Source organism: Cetorhinus maximus, chromosome 10 (genome assembly GCF_964194155.1).
Source record: "Cetorhinus maximus chromosome 10, sCetMax3.hap1.1, whole genome shotgun sequence".
Lineage (NCBI taxonomy): Eukaryota > Metazoa > Chordata > Chondrichthyes > Lamniformes > Cetorhinidae > Cetorhinus > Cetorhinus maximus.
This window is the reverse complement of record NC_135888.1, coordinates 107,251,899-107,274,110: the sequence shown is the minus strand read 5'-3', so window position 1 is coordinate 107,274,110 and position 22,212 is coordinate 107,251,899. Positions and strand designations below refer to the sequence as shown.

Here is a 22,212-nt window from a genome sequence, read left to right as displayed (position 1 = left end):
GCAGCAAACCCAATTTTTCTTTTCCATTGGTTTCATTAAACTGCCAATTCATTATCATGTGTGTTCTGCTACCATACAAGACCAGCTTCACCTCCAGTATTTTCAGTAATCATGTGAGATTCAGTAATGCAAATTATTGAGTGTTGCAGGTCCACATTGTTAACAGCTGAGGAATTTTTATATTCCTCTGCTACGTTCAAATTAACTTGATTTTACCCTCCCTTTTCTAAAGGGTTCATTTTATATACTGAGCAAAGTGAGGCACTCATACAACGTACTCTGACAAAAAGTGCTAAATGACCCAATATATCAGCTATAAGACACTTTTCAGAGCACTTTGTTGCAGAATTTAGTCTCCCTGCTATTGAACTAATATGATAATATTGTTTCTTAAAAGTATACATATTATAAATTCCATTTGGCTCATTAAAATGCAATTGTTGACAAGTTTAGAGTGTCAGCTGTGGTTTGATTGGTAGCAGTCTCACTTATTTTTTAAAAGCTTGTGTTCAATTCCCACTCTAGAGATGAAAGCAAAATATTGCAGATGCTAGAAATCTGAAATAAAAACAAAAAGTGCTGGTAAAACTCAGCAGGTCTGGCAGCATCTGTGGAGAGAGGAACAGAGTTAATGTTTCATAGCTGAAGGGTTTGTTAACTGCATCTGTCTACAATCATTTTGTATTGTGGTATTGTCTAGCATCCAGTCATACACTCTGAAGAAGAGTCATAGGTTAACTCTGTTTTTTGCTCCACAGATGCTGTCAGACCTGCTGAGTTTTTCCAGCATTTTCTGTTTTTATCCCACTCCAGAGACTTGAGTATATAATCCACATTGACACTTCCTTGCGACTTTCTGTTGCTGGTACCACCTTTTGGATGAGACATTAAACTGAGATCTTGTCTACTCACTCAGAACAGCACAGATCTCCCCCACCACATCTTGGCCAATATTTATCCCTCAACCACCAATAAAAACTGATTATCTGGTCGTTAACATGTTTCTGTTTGTGGGACCATATAAATTGAATGCCATATTTCCTACATTTCAATAGTAACTACACTTCAAAATTCCTTAATTGGCTTTAAAATGAAATGGAGCATCTTGAGGTTATGATCGGCACTATGTAAGTGCAAGTTGTCTTTATTTCATACCACATCATTACATCTATTTGATGTTATATTAGTAGCACAAACCCATAAAAGCAATCAACAAACTCTCAATTTGCAGCAAGGAACAAAAGGCATTTCACCATGAATGTGATTCTTTTCACCTGTATAATGTTCTGTGTTTTGGGGACTTAAATGCAAACTTGTTTTTCATTTTAAAAGGTCAGATGTTATCTATTACCAAGGTATCAGTGTGTTGACTTACAAGCCAAATTGTAATAAAATAAAGAATGTTGAATTTTATGCTCTTGTCACAAGACAATTGACACAAATTTAAGATGACACAGACCAATTTACTGGTCTGTTTCTAAATCTGTCCAGCTTTTTTGGAGGGATATAGGTGATGTTATTATTTATTTTATTTCTCATCTAAAACTGTGGGTATGCACTTTCATCTCAAAACATTAAATCAGACAAAGAGCAAACATGAGAGAGTAGCTTTTGATGTGTTCCCTTCAATTGTTCCCTGTTTCTGCTGAGAAGACATTTCCTATGTGAAAGCATGGAGAGAAAAATGTAGATTGTGGCAAGGCCAGTCCAAAAAGGGGAGAGAGAACTCATTAAAATGAAGAAGAGGGAAGGTTGAAATAAGTCTACTTTACCTTGACAGGCAGCAAAATGTATAGTATGCAATAATGCTCAAAGGGTTAATAGCTGAAAAATCAGGCAAGTATGGAGTGGTTAGAGTTTAGATTTTTTTTTGATAAGAGTATTGAGAGTTCCAAAACTGAAATAGAGAGTGGGCTCATTCTTGGTCTTTCTCTGTTTTCGAAATTATGGGTTCCACAGTGTGGGTAGCTTGAAAGTGAGATGACTCATTCGGCCTCACCACTAATTGCTGCTAAGGTTATCCCACAGATCAAGTGATGCTAAACCACACCAGAGATCACTGTTGATGGGGCGATACAAAGCGGAGCTGTTGGCAAAAGTATGTACAGTATCTGGTTAGTGACAGTGAGAGCCCAGTCATTTCCATACAGTGGTAGGCTGGCTCCCAATTTGTCTCCAGGTGATGGTTGTGATGTGAATACTTCTAAAAGGTATATTGAAATTATTTGTTTCAATAACCTCTGGTTGATCAGTATTAGTCAGTTCAATGGGAGGTCTACATCGTGTCAAAAATATCAAAATATTGCATTAACAGCATCAATCAGTCTTTTCAGTAATTTATCACTTTCTATTTACTTCAGCGGTTTCATTAGAGGCACAGAAGTCCTTGTAGATGTGTGGGAATCAACAGTAAAATATGCATTGGGCAACGACAGAAAATTGTCTGATAACTCGGTTAAAGTTCAGATTGCAGAGTTAAAGAATGTAAGCAGAAGGGGTACAATTTGTGAATGTTAAGAAACTCTGATAACATTCATGGTACTGACTGCAAGAGTTCCTATCTCCCTTAATACTCATAGTTGTGATCTGGGGAGTGACTACCTTCAAAATATGTCAGTGTCTAGGTTACCGCATGGAGAATGACTACTTGTATGAGGTATCACTGGGTTGCCTGGCATCCTCAAGAAAGGAGAGGAAAGAAATTTTGAAAACTAAACGAAAGATCTGAGTAGGAAAGGATTACATTTTGGTCTGGTCTGTTAACTATACCTATCAAGAGCCTCCAATCATTTTGTATTGTGGTATTGTCTAGCATTTAGTAAACTTATTAAACAGAAATTGATTAGCTCTTTGTGCTGAAATTAAAACTTACTGCACAGGCTCCTGTTAAAACTTTTTTTCCCCAAGACCTCACAACAGTGGAACTCGTTATTTCCCACAGTTTTTCTTTCCTGCTGCAACCTTCCAGTTTTTAAAACCCAAGTTTGGCATCACCTACTCACTACTTCCTGATTTACATAGACTTCTCTTGTATAGTTTCCAACCTTGGTTGGGTGTTGCATTATGAATCTTGGCTTCTTGTCTTGGTTTCTCAAGATCAAAATGTGACACATGATGGTTTTATCCATATACTCACAGTGCAACCTGCATCACAAGTATTATCAAAATATGCAACAGTGGAAATGACCTTAGCTCTTCCACGGTTGAGCAATTATCGTACGTCTAGTAAATTGCTTACAGCTCCTTTTTTACCAAACTCTGTTTGCCACAATGTAATGGATATTCCTGAGCACTCAAGGACGTGTAAAGTAAACCAAATGGGTTAGATTAAAGACTGTTGTGATTTTTTAATATATATAAAACCCTATTAAAACCTTTTGGAGATACAAAAACAACTATAGTGGAGATCTTGGGTTTGGCTCTAGGAATGTAAATTACATCTGCTGCTCCATCCAAAATTACAGATGTTGATTGATAGTACGGGTATAAAGAAACAAGCTAGCTGATAAAGAGAATAACTACCCCTGGAAGGAATTCAGAGCTGTGGAAGATTTTATTGTCTCTTCAGTGAAGATTCTAAGTGGAATAGCTCTGTTAGCAAAGGTCTCTTCCTTGAAACAGGTTAATTCTTGGGAAAATATAAAAATGAAAATGAGAGCAATTCAGTTAAACAGTAAATAAAGCAAATTTATAGCAAGGATAAGGAGTAGAATTCAGGTGCATGCAAGTTATGATTGCTTACTTGATTTAAAATAGTCAGGATTGTATCAAGACCAGAGATTAGGTATGTAGTCAAGAAGCAGATGGCTCTTCACTTACCAGATTTAAGCTCCTTCAAAGCCACTTCTTGTTCACTGATTTGTTTCCTTTAAGCCACATTTTCTCTTTCGTCTATAAAATAATCCACAGTTCTCAGAGTTCCCTCTAAAAACACTTCTCATCTTTACCTCTTCCTTCTGTTCCTTTCCACATAAATGCTGGTTCCAGTTTCTTCCTTCGAATGGCTTTGTAAATCCAGTGCATAAATTAAAGGGGGTCTCTTTTTACATTTGGGGTGAAAGGAAAGAGTTTTGTTTCATTCCAACATGGTGCAAAACAATCAGTGCAATGAGTTGATCAATGCTTTGATGAATAAATTGGTACAATTTACATTGTTGCATTGGTGGTAGCAGCCTTCTGTTTCGTGGCATGATGGTTGTGTCATGGTAGTCAGCTCTGTTTTAAGCATTGGCTGGTGTTGCTCAAGAGCCCCACTCTGGCTTTGTTGCAGAGTGCTTGAAAATAAGTGTTCTGTCAAGCATTTTCCATAAAGATGGTGCATTTGTAAAGATGTAAAATGAATAATCAAAACAGTGCGATTGTGTCCTGACACAGATGCAGTTTATGCCTTGACAATATTTCAGACAGCACCACCATAGTGCGCCATACAATCCAGGCTCCCTTGAGAGCAAATCATTCTTCTTTCTGTCACCTTCCCCCTCACCCCAGCCTGCAAATTGCTTTGTTAATAACATACAATTTATAATTAGAATTAAATTACTTCTAAGCTGCTTTCTGAAGCCTTGTAGAGCCTATTTTGTGAATCAGAAGCTAAGATGATTTCTTATCTGCTATTTAAGCATTAATTCTACGGATGGTGAAACATTTGGATTTCTAGAAGGAAGGTAAAAATGCAAAATGTCCAATGTTTCTATGCTGAAGTGTCAACATGATGTTGACTTTAAATTGTTTTGGCATTAGCATGGCACAAACACTGAGTTTACTCATTCAACCACGGAAAGATACACGTAGGGCTGGGAAACTGTACAAAGGAGGTAATGACAAACAAATATTTTGTCCAGATATATTTCAGGCATTCCATTTTGAAAGTTCTAAAATAAATCAAAAAATATATGCCATGTTGCCAAATTATAAATTAGTCTTTCTGAAAATTTGCCCAGGAAAGGGATTATTGATTCATTTTTACTCCAAAATATACTTCATTAATAAAATTTGTAAAGGTATATTCCAAAACATTTCAAAATGACTATTACAGAAAGTGCAATAAAATTCAACTTTCCTGCATTCAACATACAACTCTAAGGTGCCTCAATACAATTGCAATACTCTTGATAATTATGGCATTTCCAATCCAAGGATGCTGAAGTATTAAAACTTGGATAAACATAAATAAATAACATTTGTCCTTAAGGACTCATATTTTCAACCTATCTATTTTGGTGTGACTGATTTGAATGATAGGCTGTAGCATACAGATTTATGAGCTGGCTTCTAATATCTGAATTTTATTTTTAAAAATTGTTTTCAAGCTTACTATATCCCATTAAATGTAATACTATAATTCCCATAAATTCTGTCAGTCCTGGTAGTCACATTTTGCCGAACTCCACTCTGCTCTATTGTACATTAACATATTATGGGAGGGGGTGGGGGGAAATATTTAATAATATCTCCTGTGTAAGGTTCACACCTGTAGTTACATTCTCTAAGTATGCACAGGTGAAAGTTAATCCAGTTTTTCAAGTAAACGAATCAGAGTTAAAATGAAGATGTTTTTACTACTTTTGAAATTCTCGGTCATTGTTTTAGTAGCATTGTATATTTATTTCCATGGGATTTAACATTACAAAATAGAAAATTGCAGAACCAGAGAATGTTATATATCCTTGAAATCAGGAATGGATCTGTGAAATAGTCAGAATTTTGGTTTTAAATGCTTTTTCACATTTGAGCTATTAAATAAAAATACTGAAAAGGTTATTATTCATTCATTGGAATTTAGTGAATGTGATTATCCCAGGGTATCAAAGAGTGGGTAGTTGTCGGTTTGCTCCCTCACCACCATTTCAGCCAAACAGGAAACTAAGTTTCACTCTTGTGACCACATCAGGACAACCTTGCCTTTTATCACCAGACATTGACTTAATAATCATTGCACACTACTGTCCATCCTTGACAATAGCCCTTGGTACAGGAGTTTGACCTAGTTACTGAACTCACCAAACTTCTAAATTCAAAATTAAATCTGTCAATATTAAGGAAACTCAGTCAAATAATTATATACCTAGTCTACATATGTTAAATATAATGACATAATTAAAATCATCATAACTTTAGTTATTGAATATCCAAATGTGCCTTTTTCAGATGCTAACCAATCTGCTAGGTATTTCCTGATTAATTTTTGAACATAGAAACATAGAAAATAAGAGCAGGAGTAGGCCATTCGGCCCTTCGAGCCTGCTCCGCCATTCATTATGATCATGGCTGATCATCCAACTCAATAGCCTGCTCCCGCTTTCTCCCCATATCCTTTGACCCCTTTCGCTCCAAGAGCAATATCTAACTCCTTCTTGAAAACATACAATGTCAACTAATTTCTGTGGTAGCGAAAAGTGAAGAAATTTCTCCTCATCTCCGTCCTAAATGGTCTACCCCGTATCCTCAGACTGTGACCCCTGGTTCTGGACTCCCCCACCATCAGGAACATCCTTCCTACATCTACCTTGTCTAGTCCTGTTAGAATTTTATAGGTTTCTATGAGAATCCCCCCTCATTCTTCTGAACTCCAGCAAATATAATCGTAACCGACTCAATCTCTCCTCATATGTCAGTCCTGCCATCCCAGGAATCAATCTGGTAAACCTTCGCTGCACTCCCTCTATAGCAAGTACATCCTTCCTCAGTTAAGGAGACCAAAACTGCGCACACTATTCCAGGTGTGGTCTCACCAAAGCCCTGTATAATTGCAGCAAGGCATTCCTGCTCCTGTACTCGAATCCTCTCGCTATGAAGGCCAACATACCATTTGCCTTCTTTACCGCCTGCTGCACCTGCATGCTTACCTGCAGCAACTGGTGTACGAGGACACCTAGGTCTCGTTGTACATTCCCCTCTCTTAATTTATAGCCATTCTGATAATAACCTGCCTTCCTGTTTTTGATACCAAAGTGGATAACCTCACATTTATCCACATTATACTGCATCTGCCAGGCATTTGCCCACTCACTCAGCTTGTCCAAATCACACTGAAGCATCTCTGCATCCTCCTCACAGCTCACCCTCCCACCCAGCTTTGTGTCATCTGCAAATTTGGAGATATTACATTTAGTTCCCTCATCTAAATCATTAATATATATTGTGAATAACTGGGATCCCAGCACCAACCTCTGCAGCACCCCACTAGTCACTGCCTGCCATACGGAAAAAGGCCCGTTTATTCCTACTTTTTGTTTCCTGTCTGCCAACCAGTTTTCTATCCATCTCAATACACTACCCCCAACCCCATGCACTTTAATTTTACAAGCTAATCTCTTATGTGGGACTTTGTCGAAAGCCTTCTGAAAGTCCAAATAAACCACATCCACTGGCTCCCCCTCATCAACTCTACTAGTTACATCCTCGAAAAATTCCAGTAAATTTGTTAAGCATGACTTCCCTTTCGTAAATCCATGTTGACTCTGTCCGATTCTGCCACTGTTTTCCAAGTGCTCAGCTATTAAATCTTTTATAATGGACTCTAGAATTTTCCCCACTACCGACATCAGGCTGACTGGTCTATAATTCCCTGTTTTCTTTCTACCTCCCTTTTTAAATAGTGGGGTTACATTAGCTACCCTCCAATCTGTAGGAACTGTTCTGGAGTCTATAGAATCTCGGAAGATGACCACCAATGCATCCACTATTTCTAGGGCCACTTCCTTAAATACTCTGGGATGTAGATTATCAGGCCCTGGGGATTTATCGGCCTTCAATCCCATCAATTTCCCCAACACCATTTCCCTACTAATACTGATTTCTTTCAGTTCCTCCCTCTCACTAAACCCTGTGTTCCCCAACATTTCTGGTATGTTATTTGTGTCCTCCTTTGTGAAGACGGAACCAAAGTATGTATTTGGTTGGTCAGCCATTTCTTTGTTCCCCTGTTTCTGACTGTAAGGGACCTACATTTGTCTTCACCAATCTTTTTCTCTTCACTTACCTATAGAAACTTTTACAGTCAGTTTTTATGTTCCCCACAAGCTTACTCTCGTACTCTATTTTCCCCTTCTTAATCAGTCCATTGGTCCTCCTTTGCTGAATTCTAAAGTGCTCCCAGTCCTCAGGTCTGTTGTCTTTTCTGGCCAATTTGTATGCCTCTTCCTTGGATCTAATACTATCTCTAATTTGTACTATTTGAACAGTGCTATTAATTAATATATTATGGATTATATTGAGGTTGAAAATTTTGTAATTAGTCAGTCACTCTGAGCAGGAGCAGTAGTGTGAACATTACAAGTGACCTTGGGTTTCACAGGCAAAGGAGGTCACAATTGATGTTTCCTATCACTGTTCAGGGACCCTCCCCTCTTTCCCTCACATGCTGAGAGGATGTTACGCCCATGGGGGAATCTAGAACTAAGGGACACAGTTTCAGAATAAAGGTTCTCCCATTAACATGGAGAGGAGGAGGAATTTCTTCTCTCATCTTTGGAATTCCATACCCCGGAGAGCAGTGAAGGTTAGGCCATTGAATATATTCAAGGTTGAGTTAGAAAGATTTTTGATCTACAAGAGAGTCAAGGGTTGTGGGAGCAGGCAGGAAAGTGAGGCAACAATCAGATCAGCCATGAACTTAATGAATGGTGGAGCAAGCTAGAGGGGCCCAATTTCCTCCTCCTGTTCCTAGTTTTTATGTTCTTATGTATTCACTATGTAGGACAATGCTTGAAAAATGGACACTTGAATTTTTTAAAATTGCATTAGAAAGAATGCTCAATGGTAGGTTTTTGAATATAAAGTATTCCTTTAATAATTTAATCCAACACTTTCTCGGAAAGCAAATAGGAGATTAGAAGTTATTCTAGCACCCTTATTGGCACATTGTAGTAGTTAGCTGCTGCTCTAAAACAAAGGAAGAAGCTTTAGATTTCTGGCCATTTCCACTGAACTCTGAATTGAGCCAGCTGTCTTGGGAGGATACCAGAGCAGGACAGCCAAGATAGGCGATTCAAAGCTATGAGAGTTCATGGGTGGCAGCCACATTCGAGATACCACCATCTGCAGCATCATATAACCCAAGCTAGAAATTGTAACAGACTGCCACCTAGTGAATTATGGTTCGGCTGAAGCATCTGAAAGGAAATTGGATTGATTCCTGAATCAATATGGAGCTATCGATTTAGCTGGGAAAGCGATGAAAACTGGTCAGCCTGGTTTCTGACCAAAGCCTCAGTGATAGGATGAACTGCAAAGACTGAGTTTATTTCTACACTGATGTTCATACAGATGCCATCTTTTTTTAAAAAGAACATAGGAAGAACATTAAAAAAAATAGCTTGTTGATTTTGGCAAATGGAGAATGCACAGATGGTACAGATTGGGAAATGATTATCCAACTTAGTCATTCTGAGTGGAAGCTTAATTTGAAAGGGATGTTAGAAATCTGTAACTTTATTCACTTGTAAAATCACTTCCCTAACAAATGGGCATGTGCAGATACATGAAATAAGATTTATCTTGGATCACAGTAAAGTGTTGGCTCAGCCACTGAGGTTCTGACAAAAGCCTCCCAAGACCCTGTTGCTGATGTTTTTGTGCTGTTTTTCAGCTGGAGGAAGGTCATTTCCGTTATTCACAATGTAGCTTTCACTCATCTTGGCCAGGTCATCTGGCAGAGGGAACGAAAACTGACAACCCCAGAGGGTGGAAGGGATTTATTCTGGTGAGTTGGTAGAGGTGCGTTTGTGGAATTTGCCTTATGTTAGACTGTCCCATTCTCCTCACTGTGGTGCAGGGAGGAGAAAGATAATACTGGAAGTAACAGCCTTTACCAGAATGTGAGGAAATGAATTAAACCTTTCTTCAAATGTATATCAGCCCCAATATTACACGAAAGGCAAAAATAAACGTGTGCTGGCTCAGCTGTTCAAGAGTTAGGGTGCACTGAATTTTGAGATGCCCTTCCTCCAAATTTGTATGGACTAGTGGACAGGAAAAGTTTGCCAGAGTCTATACCTGCAGGGAAGCACAACATCCAGTGAAGCAACAGCTTTTAAAGGGCTGCAGATCACCAGAAATAGGACAGTTATGGTGATGCATGGAATTGAACTAATTGTGTATAGTGGGTAACAGTTGTTCCTTCGATACTGAGTAACTGAAAGTCCTGCTGCAGAAACTGCAGCAAAGGAAAGTGGTCTTATTTGGAACTGCAGTTCAGCATCCATTAAGAACACAGTATTGGTGTATGCCATTGAATAAGTCAGTGCAATCGCCTACAGCAACTCCTTCAAATCTGACTGTGTGAAAAAAGAGGTGTTTTAGTATCAGGAGCAAGTTGAAGGTAGGTTTGCTCCTCAAATCTAATGGAGATGCAATCAAGAAAGAGCAAAAATATGCTGTAGCATCCAGGACAAGGTATACCTCTCCAAGACCTCACTCGATTCTTCCATTGTCTCCATGTTGATAGGTTGTTTGTCCATTATCTAGTTTTGAATGGGACCGCCATAATTTCCCCCAGCTAAATGTTAGCTAGACAAAAGCCCTTGTGGCCTTATATCCTTAGCACCAATTCCATCACCCTCCCTAACATTGTCTCAGATAAAACCAGACTAACTCCAACCTTGGTATTGGAAAGTCAACTCAGGGTTGAATATCTTTCCTTCACAAAGATTGCCTACTTCCACTTACATAGCTTTAATCTTCTCTGTATGATCCTCAGCTCTTCTGCTGCTGAAACCTTCTTCCTTGCCTTTAATGGCCTTCTGGATGGTCACTTGTCCTCCACCCTCTCCGCAAACTTCAGCTCACCCAAAAATCTGTTTTCCTTATCCTGTTCCACACCAAAGGCTGAAACTTTGGGCGTCCCCTGATTGAACCCCCAGCTTTGAAAGCCTGCCCGCTGTCCTTAATTGGACAGCGAACCTGTCTTCATGCCATTTAAGGGCTCACCCATGCAAAGATCATAACCTTAATCAGTTTCCCACTGGACCCGGGTTTCTGACCTGAAAACAAATTCAGCTCCTATTTCTACCTACATGGTAAAAATTCAGCCTCAAGTCCCACTCAGCCGTCCCTACTCCTAACATCTCCCTACTCCTCTAACTTTGCCTTTCTTTTTCATCACTTCCTTTCCCCCATTATTGGCAGCAGTTGCCTATGCCCCACGTTCTAGAGTTCCACCTCCCTCACCTCCCTCAGCCAAACTTTTGATCACCACTCCTAACACCCCTTTCTTTAGCTAGAAGTTAATTTATTCCTTATTCCTCTGAAAGACCTTGAGATGTCTTTATCTTTCATACAGGCTCTATATAACTGCAAATTGTTTTTGTTGGTTGCCGTAAAAGGAATTTCACAATGGGGCAGCAATATTCCTGTTTTCCTGAGAGCCATTCAACCAGTGTTCCCTTTCTTTCCAGTAAGGCAGGCACTGTGGATTGCCACACAGGGATTGCCACTCTCTCAATCGTGTGTGACTACATGCAAAGAATACTTCATATTAACATAAGACTTACTGGAAGTTGCCATGATGCACAAGATTGAGTCATTTGGCTGACATTTGGCCAATGTCTCCCAGATGATATTAGACTGGTGAAGTTGTTAGCCTCGTGGTGTGGCCCTGTTAAAATGGACAAAGGGTCTGCATGCAAGTAATTTTGTTAGGGACAAGGAGAAATTCAAGTTAGTGCTCCTTACCCAGAATACAGTGTGAAATGTTACTTGTGCAGATATTAATCTTAGAGGTTGAGCAAGGAAGAAAAGGGAGAGTGGCTGATGTGTTCACTTAGCTGTTCTCATCAGGTCATTAAGCTTCACGGACTAAGAAGGAGAATTGTGGCTCATTGACTAATTATGGGGAGGCATTGATAGATTGGAAACAGGCTGATGTAGTGCCCACACTTAAAAAGATGACTCATTAGATACCTAACTACAGAACTATGACTATTGATCTATTAATCTTAGTTCAGTTCCACATTAAATAATGGAATTATTTATCAGGAACAAATTCGAGAATTATCTGTACATAAACCTTTTGGCAAATGCAATAAACACCATCTTACAAGGTGAAGATCTTGATAGACCCACCACCTTGATTTTTTTAACAAAGTGGTAACCTAGTGGACTGTGGTAAACACACTTCAACTCCTGAATGGCATTTGATAAAGTTTCACACAAAAGGCTACCAGCTCAAAGTTGTGAGGATTTAGAATAAAACTTGGGGAAAGAACAAAAAATTGGCTGCAGCACAGAAAATAATGGATACTGGTGAGAAGTATCATGTCAATTGAGGGCAAGTATAAAGTTGAGTGCACTAGGGCTTTTTTGGGACCACTACCATGAATTGTATTCAGAAACCAAATGCAAATCATAGACACTGTCAAACTAGGAGGAACAGTGAAATTAATGGAGTCAGACTAAAAATTACAGAATGAATTAAAATATGTCATTGGGCAAAAGAATAGAAAATGAAATTTAATGCAGATAATTGTATCTGCAATATCACATAGGAAGGAAAAGTGAGTGAATCATCTCAGGAATCTGAGTTATGAGATAAGACTAGAGGGATTTGGGCTTTGCAGCTCGTACAGGAGATATGCAAGATGCAATCTTTTAGAGTAAAACAGCAAATGATGTAGAGAAAGTTAAACTAGAATACTACTTTAAATTAAATGGTGAAAGTAGGACAAGGAAACACACGTTCAAACTGGTAAATAATAATTTTAGAACTGCTACCAGAAGTTCTTCAAGGAAAGCAATGATCAGCATTTGTAGTGAACTTTCAGATAAAGTAATGTGGGCGAAACTTTGAAATCTTTTAAGTAGCAGTTAGATGCAGCAATGGGAGATTATGGGGTCTTACTAGATAGATAAATTAAGACAGGTTGAATGGTTTGCTCATCCAACTCATCCAGAGTTGCCTTTCCTAATGGCTATCCAGTGATTCTGCTGGAAAGTGCATGTCTGGGCATAGCTGAGCACATTCAAATAACTAGCGACATTTGGATAGCCTGCTGACAATCACAATGCATTCAAGAACAACTGTTGTCACCAGCACCCTTTCATCGGTATAAGATGATGGATGTGCAACAAATCTGTTGGGGATGGGGCAGCTTCGCGGTGCTCTTTTGCTGTTGGCTGAAGAGACCAATCCATGAGAGGCACGTTCTGCCACAGATGCCACATATGAAGTGGTTATCAGATGTCATTGTCATTACTGACACTAGTGGAATTAGGCACTAGCATTAATTGGCATACCAGAGAGGGGGAAACCTAGGGGAGAATAGTACTCAATTAGATCCATTGTTCACACTCTTTGCTGTTCTTTCCAATTACTCTTTGCAGCAAGTGTCTTGATATCACTCAGAACCACTCAGAGGATGACACTTTTACTGCTTCTGGGAATTTTTTATGCAAATTGCAGTAAATTAAATTACATTGCTTGTGGTAAGCGTTGAAATTCATTGGGCTTATCATGGGCTGTCACATCACAATAAAATCTCTTCCATTTTATAAATTATAATTAACAGTGTCAAACACAACATAGTATTACTCTTCAGGTGATGATTTCTATATTGTTCTGTTACTGACTGCAAGCTTTCAATTCAGGTTTTAGTCATTTAATTTAGTATCAATTTTCTCAACATGCATTCCCATCGCAAAGCCTCACTCCCCAAAGTTATTATGTCCAATTAAAAGATGGAATATCATAGGAAATACACAAAAAAATTCCCAAAATGAGCTTGTGGTCAGCAAAGCTGTGCTCTAGAAGTGTGTACATTTAGCACAAACATCTCCATTTTGGGTCACTAAGTGCATAACCCACGAAGCAACAATATTAAATAGGCACCCCAGCTTTTCAGTCCTAGGGGGTCTAGATTTGGAGTTAATTTAATAAAATTAAAAAGATATTAAATGTAAAAATGGTTTAAGTTAAGAATTAACTAGAAATTAGACCCCGTAGGCGTAAACTGGTAGAATAAGGGTGAATTTTAGGGACCAATGTCCCATGCCAAAAGGTCTCCTGAAAGACATTTGACCTAATTTTGGGGTGGGCCATTTTTCAGGTGTCACTGGCACCCACCTAAAACAGACTTTTAGGCTCCTTATATATGTAAAAAAGGGACCTAATGTCTGTTTTAGACCTCTCCCTGGGAAACTGGACATCACAGAACTGAGTAGAAACCCCGCTTGCTCAACTCCAAATTCTACCACCAAAATGTAAGTTTTTTTAAAAGTTTTTTTTGTAAATGTCCTTGTACAGTCAAGAGGGATAGGACTGCTCCTCTAACTTCACAGTATTTCCATCATTGTTCCCCACCTACCCCATTCTCCAAGCCTTCAGGATGCTGCAAGCAAAGCTGCTACGGGCAAGACTAGGGACCTTGAAGATGAAGCTTGTCTTCTTAAAATGGGCAACGTGCCTGTGGAAGCATAACAGACTCCAGTAGCTTACCCAGATAATGTTAACAAGGCCCCAGGCCTAATTTCAGGACAGCAATGGGCCTCCCCATTGGGATGCACTCCACATTACATGCTCGAAAATAAGACATATATATGGACAGCACTTACACCTCTTGAATCAATTGGTGATGGGTTCAATTTCCACTCCAGAGCCCTGAGTGCAAAATCTGGGCTGATACTCCAGTACAGTATTGAGCAACTGCAGCACTATCAGAGCTGTCGTCTTTGAAATGAGATAATAAACTAAGGCCCTTTTAAGTTGATGTTAAAAAAAACCTGTGGCACTCTTTTGAAGAAGTGCTCTGAAGCTCTCCCTTTGGATCTGCTCAATATTTATCCCTCAACTGACCCCCAAAACACAGATGATTTGGTCATTTCTCATTGGTGTTACTAAGACGCTGCTGTGCGTAAATTGACTGCTGCATTTCTTATATTACAACAGTGACTTAAGTGCTTCATTGACTCTGAAGCACTTTGGGATGTTTTGAGATCATGTATGATGCGATTCAAATGCAAGTCTTTGTTTCTAGGTCATTATTTCAACAACGTTTAGCATAGAAAAGCATCCCAAGACACTTCATATGAGCGCATAGGAGAACACTAAGCCACATAGGGGCAGAATTTTACATTCCCTCGCTGACGGGTTTGTAGGCGGGAGTTGGCCTTAAAATTCCTCGGATAGTCTTCTATCAGATAGGCTCCTGTCCACCCCAATGTCCCCACAATTTTACGGTGGGACGGGTGAGGCCAAGGCCAGCCTGCCCGCCATTGCCCCAGTTGAGGCCTTAAAGTGGCCAATCAAAGACCATTTAAGGTTTTTTCTCATCCAGCCTCAATTTTCAGGCTCACCAGAGGAATTCATTGGCACAGGGGAAGCTCAAAAAGTGACCCTGTTTAGGCCTCGAGTGGATTTTTAAAATGCATTTATGGGATGTCGGTGTCGCTGGCTAGACCAGAATCTTTTTCCTATCCTTCATTGCCCTTGAGAAGGTGGTGGTGAGCTGCCTTCTTGAACCGCTGCAGTCCCTGTGGCGTAGGTACACCCAAAGTGCTGTTAGGGAGGGAGTTCTAGGATTTTGACCCAGTGACAGTGAAGGAAGGTCTAAGTCAAGATGGTGAGTGGCTTGAAGGGAACTTCCAGGTGGTAGTGTTCCCATGTATCTGATGATGGGGGAACACCTCTATCAATGGCCTCCTTTCAACATCAGGCACTTGCCTCCACAAAAGGTCTGGCTCCTCCGTGTGCTCCTTCCCCCCCAGCCTCTCCACCAATAGCCCCACCCCCTCCTCTGCCCAACCACTCAGGTCTCACCTCCGCTCCCCACCCAGCCCTGAGATGCCCCACGCTTATCTGGTCCTGGACTCCCAGGACTTGGACCCTGGGGACTGCTTGCAGTCCTAGTCTTTACACTGCAGCTTCTGGTGCTGCTGGGACTAGAGAGCTGCCAGATAACGCTAGCATTAAATGGTTGCAGGGCAACCAGTATCATTGCCACAGACTCCTAAGATGGCAGGAAAGGAAGACACGCCATCCTTAAAATCCTGACCGAGGAGATATCAGGACAGATGATCAAAAGCTTGGCCACAGAGGAAGGATTTAAGGAGGAAAGAGAAGTAGAGAGGCCAGGAGGTTCAGGGAGCTTCTAGAGCTTACAGCCTTGCACAGTTGCCAATGGTGGAGCGATTAAAATTAGGGATGCTCAAGAAGTCAGAATGGATGATCCCGGCTACAATTGTAATATTTAGAATTGCTGCTCTGGAGAAGCCATAGAATACTTTTGTCTATGTCTATCCATGTTTTGTTGATCTGTTTAAATATATTTTTCTAAACAATGAATTTGCTGATAACATGGTTGTGGGAATCAGCTTGGAGCAGCTCTAACAGCAGAAAGCTGAATCGATGCACTGAATTGAAATGATGACCATTGCAGCTTTTAGAGCAGTTGGAGGGGAATATGAATCCTCAAATTGACAAGGAATGACAAGAGCAATTACATATCAAAAAGTAATTCATTGCATGAAGAGCTTTTAAAAAATATATGATCAGGCACAATATAAATGTAAGTATAATTGTTTGCGATTGTTTGATTTTTTAAAGGAAAACTTATTTCAAAGCTGCTTTAGAAATTGCTGTGGTGGTGAGACTTGTTTTTAAAAGGCACCCTAATGTTAAGCCTTCCTATTCAATAAAGGTGTTAACGAGCAGACTTTTTTTAAAAAGAGAGCCTCAGTGTTTACAGATCTGTGCAATTACTGTGAAACGGGGGTGGGGGCGGTGGGGGGGGACAGACTTTTACAGCATTAAATTAACATGTAAAAAAATCAAAATCAAAGGGCAGGATTTTGGCTGCTGAGATGGGAAGCTCAAGTTGGGAAATTTCACAACCCATTGGACCTGCCTCTGTAAAAAGTACTCTAAAGCATGCAATTTTCACTCCAGGGGAGCGGGTGCAGGTTAGAGGTAGACCCACCAATCCTGGAAGCAGAGCAAAGGCAGCCACAGTGGTGAGCGAGTACAGAGACGGGCTGCTTAGAAGATCCGCCTTGGTTTCCTGAGATTTCCTCGCAGCTGTTTTAGAAGTTCTTAGGACCTGTAGCCTTCACCGCTCAGACTCCCTCAACTCCCACCCACCTCCCATATCCCCCATACCCTCCATGCCAACTCCATAGCTATTCACCCAGCATCCACCATGGGCAGACCTAAGGAGCCATGAGGAGATGAAAAAAACAATCCGACAATCTAATACAGTTCTCACTCCTGCACGCTTGATAGTGAAAAAAACCTCCCATTCTTAAAGCCCTTTCAATGCTTTTAAATCTCCTCAAGTGGTTAATCTCTTATAAAAACAAACCAACTTCTATTCTGACTCCACATCAAAGACTTTGGAAGAGCCAAAATGGGGTCTGTTTGAACTCAGCACTGAATTCAAATGGCCCTGCTGAGTTCAGGTTTCCTTCCTGTGTGAACCACGCCCTTTCCTCTGCCAGAAAAAATTTATCTGTCGGGAATGGGGTCCGCATCCAGGTCCCGTCCGCTATTTTAAAGGTCCGCAGAGTCTTCCCAATGCAGTGAAAATCCAGCCCAAAGAAGCCAACGCTTTTCTACTCACAAATAAGTTCCAGAATATTTGATTATTCCACAGCAGACTGAATCTTCACTCCTTGAGGGAAACCATGAAGAATTTTCTCTTTTATTATCATGATTTACACATGTTAAGCTCTGTCATTTTGTGGGAATTGAATATTGTTATCTTGACAGAAAGAGAGTGCTTGCTGGTTCTAATTCTAAGGCTATCCTTTGTTCTGAATGGTTCACTTTCATTTTCACATAAAGTTAATTTGGAGGGAATTTCTTTTCAGTAAATCTATAAAATCAGCACAATTAGGATATTCATGAAGTAGCAGGTTTTACAGGGCACGAGTGAGGCCATTTTAAAAATTAGCATTGGGATATTTTAAAGAGTTTCACCGTTCCTAATGAAAAGTTTCCAATTACTCAAGAGCTAGGCACTGCAGCATCTACAGTATATGGTGTCTTCCTCCATCTGAGCTAAAGGTTCCAGTCTGGAGTCTTCATGGTCTGTATGCTTTACTACATGAAAACAGTGTCACTTTAAACTTGGCATTCATCTCACTGCGTGAACATCTGCTTTAATTTGATCATTCTGTACAGCTAATAGTGACAACAGCCTGTAACTAAAGCAAAACACTGCTGATGCTGGTAACCTGAAAAAAAAACAGAAAATGTTGGCAGCATCTGTGAAGAGAGGGAAATAGAGTTAAGGTTTTAGTCCAATCAGAACAGTCTATAACAGTTTTTCTGAAGCTAAGTAAAAAGTGTTAATTGTTGGGGCTGTTATTCATTAAATCATGGATTGCTGGAGCTGTAAATGCAAATGCTGTATTTTGCTTTCAATTGAATATGTCCCTATTTGATTTCCAAACAAATGAAACAAGCAACTTACTGCTGAGCAGCAACAAAGGTGCAGCAATCCATCGTATTCCTCCAAAACTGAGGCTAAGCCTTAAAAAGCCCATATTACTCAGACATGTTAAAATATAATGTAACTACGAGTCATTGAAATTATAGGTTTCATCATATTGCATACTCTCCATGTTCACTGTAGTCCCAGAATAAAATCAACACTATTTTTTACATGGAAACCACTGAAACAATTACTTTTTCCAATCCAGCATGGGTTTTGTACTTCTTAGGCTCGGTACCCACTAATATTTCCAGGCTAATTCATAACAAGCTGTACAAACCCAGTGCAAAACCATTTCAAAATGATCTATTTTAAAATAGCCTCTTGAAGTGGTTTCAAATGGATAATTAAAGCATGAGCCAATTGCTTTCATGTGAGCACATGGGAAAAACTCATTGAAGTCAGTTCCAAAGTACATAAAAAGCAAACAGGCTGCAAACTGAAACCAAAAGCTATCGCTGTTGACTGAGGTACATTAGATACTGATCCCATTAATTGAAAAATTAGCTTCCTGCCTTAAGCGACTTCTTTTTTTTGAGATTGGTGGAATAACAACATGGTTCTTTTTAATCATTAGAAGTGGGTGACCTACAAGTGGTGTTCCTTGGCGTGGTAAAACATAGCTTTGAGCAGCTAGATGATGCTCCTACTCACTGAGTTACACATTTCAAATCCTGCGGAGCATTCTGAGTGAAGCACTAGGTGTTTCATGGAATCATAGAAATAGGATCATAGAAACTTACAGCACAGAAGGAAGCCATACGGCCCATCATGCCAGTACTGGATCTGTGAAAGGGCAGTGGTACTTATAGCCCTACATCTGTACTTTTTGTCCAGAACCCTGTAAAATCCTCATCCTTAAGTAACTGTCCAACTCTATTTTAAAATTATTGATGGAATCAGCTTCTACCGCCATTTCAGGTCAAGAGTTCCAGATCCTGACATCTCTCTGATTCTCTTCGCCTCCCATCTGGATCTTTTACCACCCCTACATCTATAGGCAGGCAATTTGAAACATCTTCCAGAGTCATCCCCGGTTATTTCTCTGGTGGCTAACCACTGTGCACTGGTACTGTGGAAGGTTGGAGAGTGGATCATTCACCTAACCCTATTCAGCAATATAGCTCATTTAGGATCTCAGCAGAAAGAGTAGAAAACAGAAGAGACAAAAAGACAGAAAGGTCCATTCAATGACTTTCTTAAAGCTCAATCAGTCTTTCAGATGAAATGTTAAACTCAAGACTCCATCTACCATCAGATGGATGTAAAATATTTCAAGCACTATTCAATACAGAGCCTGGGCTTACTTGGTGTCTTGGGCAGCATTTATCACTCAATCAACACCTCTAAAATAGATGATCAGATCATTTATCTCATTCCTTAATATGAGACATGCCATATGAAATTTGTTGCTATATTTGCCTACCTTACAACAGTGACTACACTCCAACAGTGCTCCCTCCATTGGCTGTGGAGCAGCTCAAACAGTTTGTGAACATGAAAGACATTATCTAAATGCAAGCTATTTTTTTCTTATTCCTGATTTATGCTGAGTTAATTACTCAGCCAAGAGTGCAGTAGATGCACTATAGTAGATCCTAGGTCGGGGAAAAATTAACTGGAGTACCCAGCTTTTGATCACAATACAGTAACACCACTGGAAGCTCATAATTAAATTCAGTTCTGATGCCCACCATGATCAATAGCACTATGGTCTGGATCTTCCTTTTCTGGCCAAGTAAATGAGGGCGGGACAACCATCTGACCCATAGATCTCTCCATTTTCCTGGGTCAGAGGTTATTTGTAATGAAGGACTGGATCCTGGTGGGATCCTTGTGCCAAAAGGAGCTTGATGCTGCCAAAGAGGAAAATCCTGGTTGCACATCAGAACGGAATTGAAACACCAAAAGAAGCAGATGCAATCCAAAGAGAATAGAAGAAATCTGACAAGGAAGCAAGAGGTAAGGTTTTGGGGGAGAGGAGGTTTTAGTGAAGCTTTCTGCTTCCATTGAAAAATGACAGGATCTTACTGCCACTAGCCCAGAGGCTACCCATGGCCGCCTGCCACCAGGCAGTCATAGAGAGTGGTGGTAAGAAGCTAGAATAGAAGGAAAGTGTGCCAGGCACTCAGACCCCATGTCTCCAGCTACATTTATATGTGATTATTGAGGAAGGTTAGGCCAACTATAGTCCCTGCCGGGGAAACAGGGAGGGAGAGGAGTGGCCAGTAATAATCCCTGCTGCGGAAAACGGAGCATCTAACCTGGTTTCACCCCCTTTTCCACATGATTTTAAGTTTTACACATGATTAATAAACATTTGGGTAAAGTACCAAGGAGGCCCATGGAGCTCTAGACAGCAGTGGGTCAACAGGAGTGAAATTGATTTTTGTCTGGAACGAATAATGGGCAAAAACAAATCGGCAACTTGTTTTACACGCAAATGATTCCCTTTTCCCTCGACATCAATTTAAAATATAGTCAGGCAGGTTTCAAATGGCTTGGCTCTTTGTTATTGCCCAAGGCAAGCTTTACCCTCAACACTTTCAGGAGCAGCAGTAGAAAATTGTCAGGAAAAAGAAATAAGGAAAGGTATTTTAGAAAGGAATGCAGGTAGAGGAAAGCGTCAAGAGCTGACTGAGCAGCAGAGTGTTGGCAATTTGATGTTAAAAATGGAGGATGATAGCTTAATTTTGTTCAAAATTGGCCTTATTAAAACGAGAAGCATTAACAGAACCATGGGAAGATGATCAACTGTTTAAACTGGAAAAACTGCAGGCAATGGGCAAAAATTAGGGAAAGAAAATTCCCAAATTCATGAGCCTGGAAATAGGGGGGGTGGGTGGACAGCATTCCCAACTGAAGAAGACAGGAGCCTAAGTGTCTATGCAAATTGAAACACCATGCCAGTTGTAAGACACCGTTTTCAACTCTCGTACCAGTGGGTGAAGTATGTGCCCTGCAATGGTTGCTAGACTCCTCAGTGCTTAAAGGGATCATGCAAAGGCCACATAAAAACAGGAGATATTCAGATCAAAAGGTGATTTTGTGAATTCAGGGGTAACACTCCTTCATGATGCTGACCCTCTACAGTCACCTCCTAGAAGCCCCTCCCTCCCCTCCATTCCCCAGCAACCTATACCAGCAAGGCCCGCGTTACATTTTCTAGAAGGCGACTCTTTTGACCAGCCAATAAAAGGTCAATTTTTTTATGTTTATTTGTCAGAGGTCCTGCACTCCCAACAGAGCAGGTGACCTACCCCCACCTGATGGGTATTTGTGATTGCTCTAGTGGCACGGCTACATATCAGGATTATTTAAACAAGGGAACCTCTCCAGCCCAGGAAAGTTCAACAGGCCATCGACAGAGGTTCCCAGTAGGCAGATGCTGATATTTATGCCTTGGCTGAAAGACTGGCAAATTTTTGAGCCCTTTCTGTTTTGCATTTGCAAACAATGGGGATATAACTTCTTGTGAAGCCTGTCAATGGCAACACAGGATCTCCCTTAAAATATTTGTTTGTTTCAAATCAGTTTCACAAACTCAGTATCGATGAATTCAGCGTTTGTTCCCAAATGGTAGATCAAAGCAATAGTTTTGTATTCATATGAAAGAATGACTTTGATACAAGATAAGTGCAGCAGGCAAAAAAAACTGCAAACAAACAAGAAAAATTTGGCTTTCAGCCAAATATTCTTGAAAGAAAAGAGGAAAATAAACACCCCTCTCCACCAGAAGCTTGGCTGTATTATGATTATAACTGAATTTGATATACAGTTACTGATT

The 22,212-nt window shown here is 40.1% G+C and overlaps 1 protein-coding gene and 1 long non-coding RNA gene across 19 annotated transcripts in view; one reads left to right on the top strand and one right to left on the bottom strand.

Annotated features, from left to right (window-relative positions):
* Positions 1-22,212, top strand: part of tcf7 (transcription factor 7) — a 196,527-nt gene that overhangs the window by 114,946 nt on the left and 59,369 nt on the right. For 12 of the 17 annotated variants that reach the window (XM_078550956.1, XM_078550955.1, XM_078550960.1 and 9 more), the window contains one exon: positions 9,590-9,703. The exons of the other annotated variants lie outside the window; for them this stretch is intronic. In XM_078550956.1, coding sequence (XP_078407082.1) covers positions 9,590-9,703 — 114 coding nt within the window. The remainder of the gene's footprint in view (positions 1-9,589; positions 9,704-22,212) is intronic. 17 annotated transcript variants of the gene reach the window in all.
* LOC144685930 (uncharacterized) overlaps positions 17,769-22,212 on the bottom strand; it is a 64,974-nt gene continuing 60,530 nt past the window's right edge. For both annotated transcript variants that reach the window (XR_013577815.1, XR_013577817.1), the window contains one exon: positions 17,769-18,196. This is a non-coding gene — a long non-coding RNA (uncharacterized LOC144685930). The remainder of the gene's footprint in view (positions 18,197-22,212) is intronic.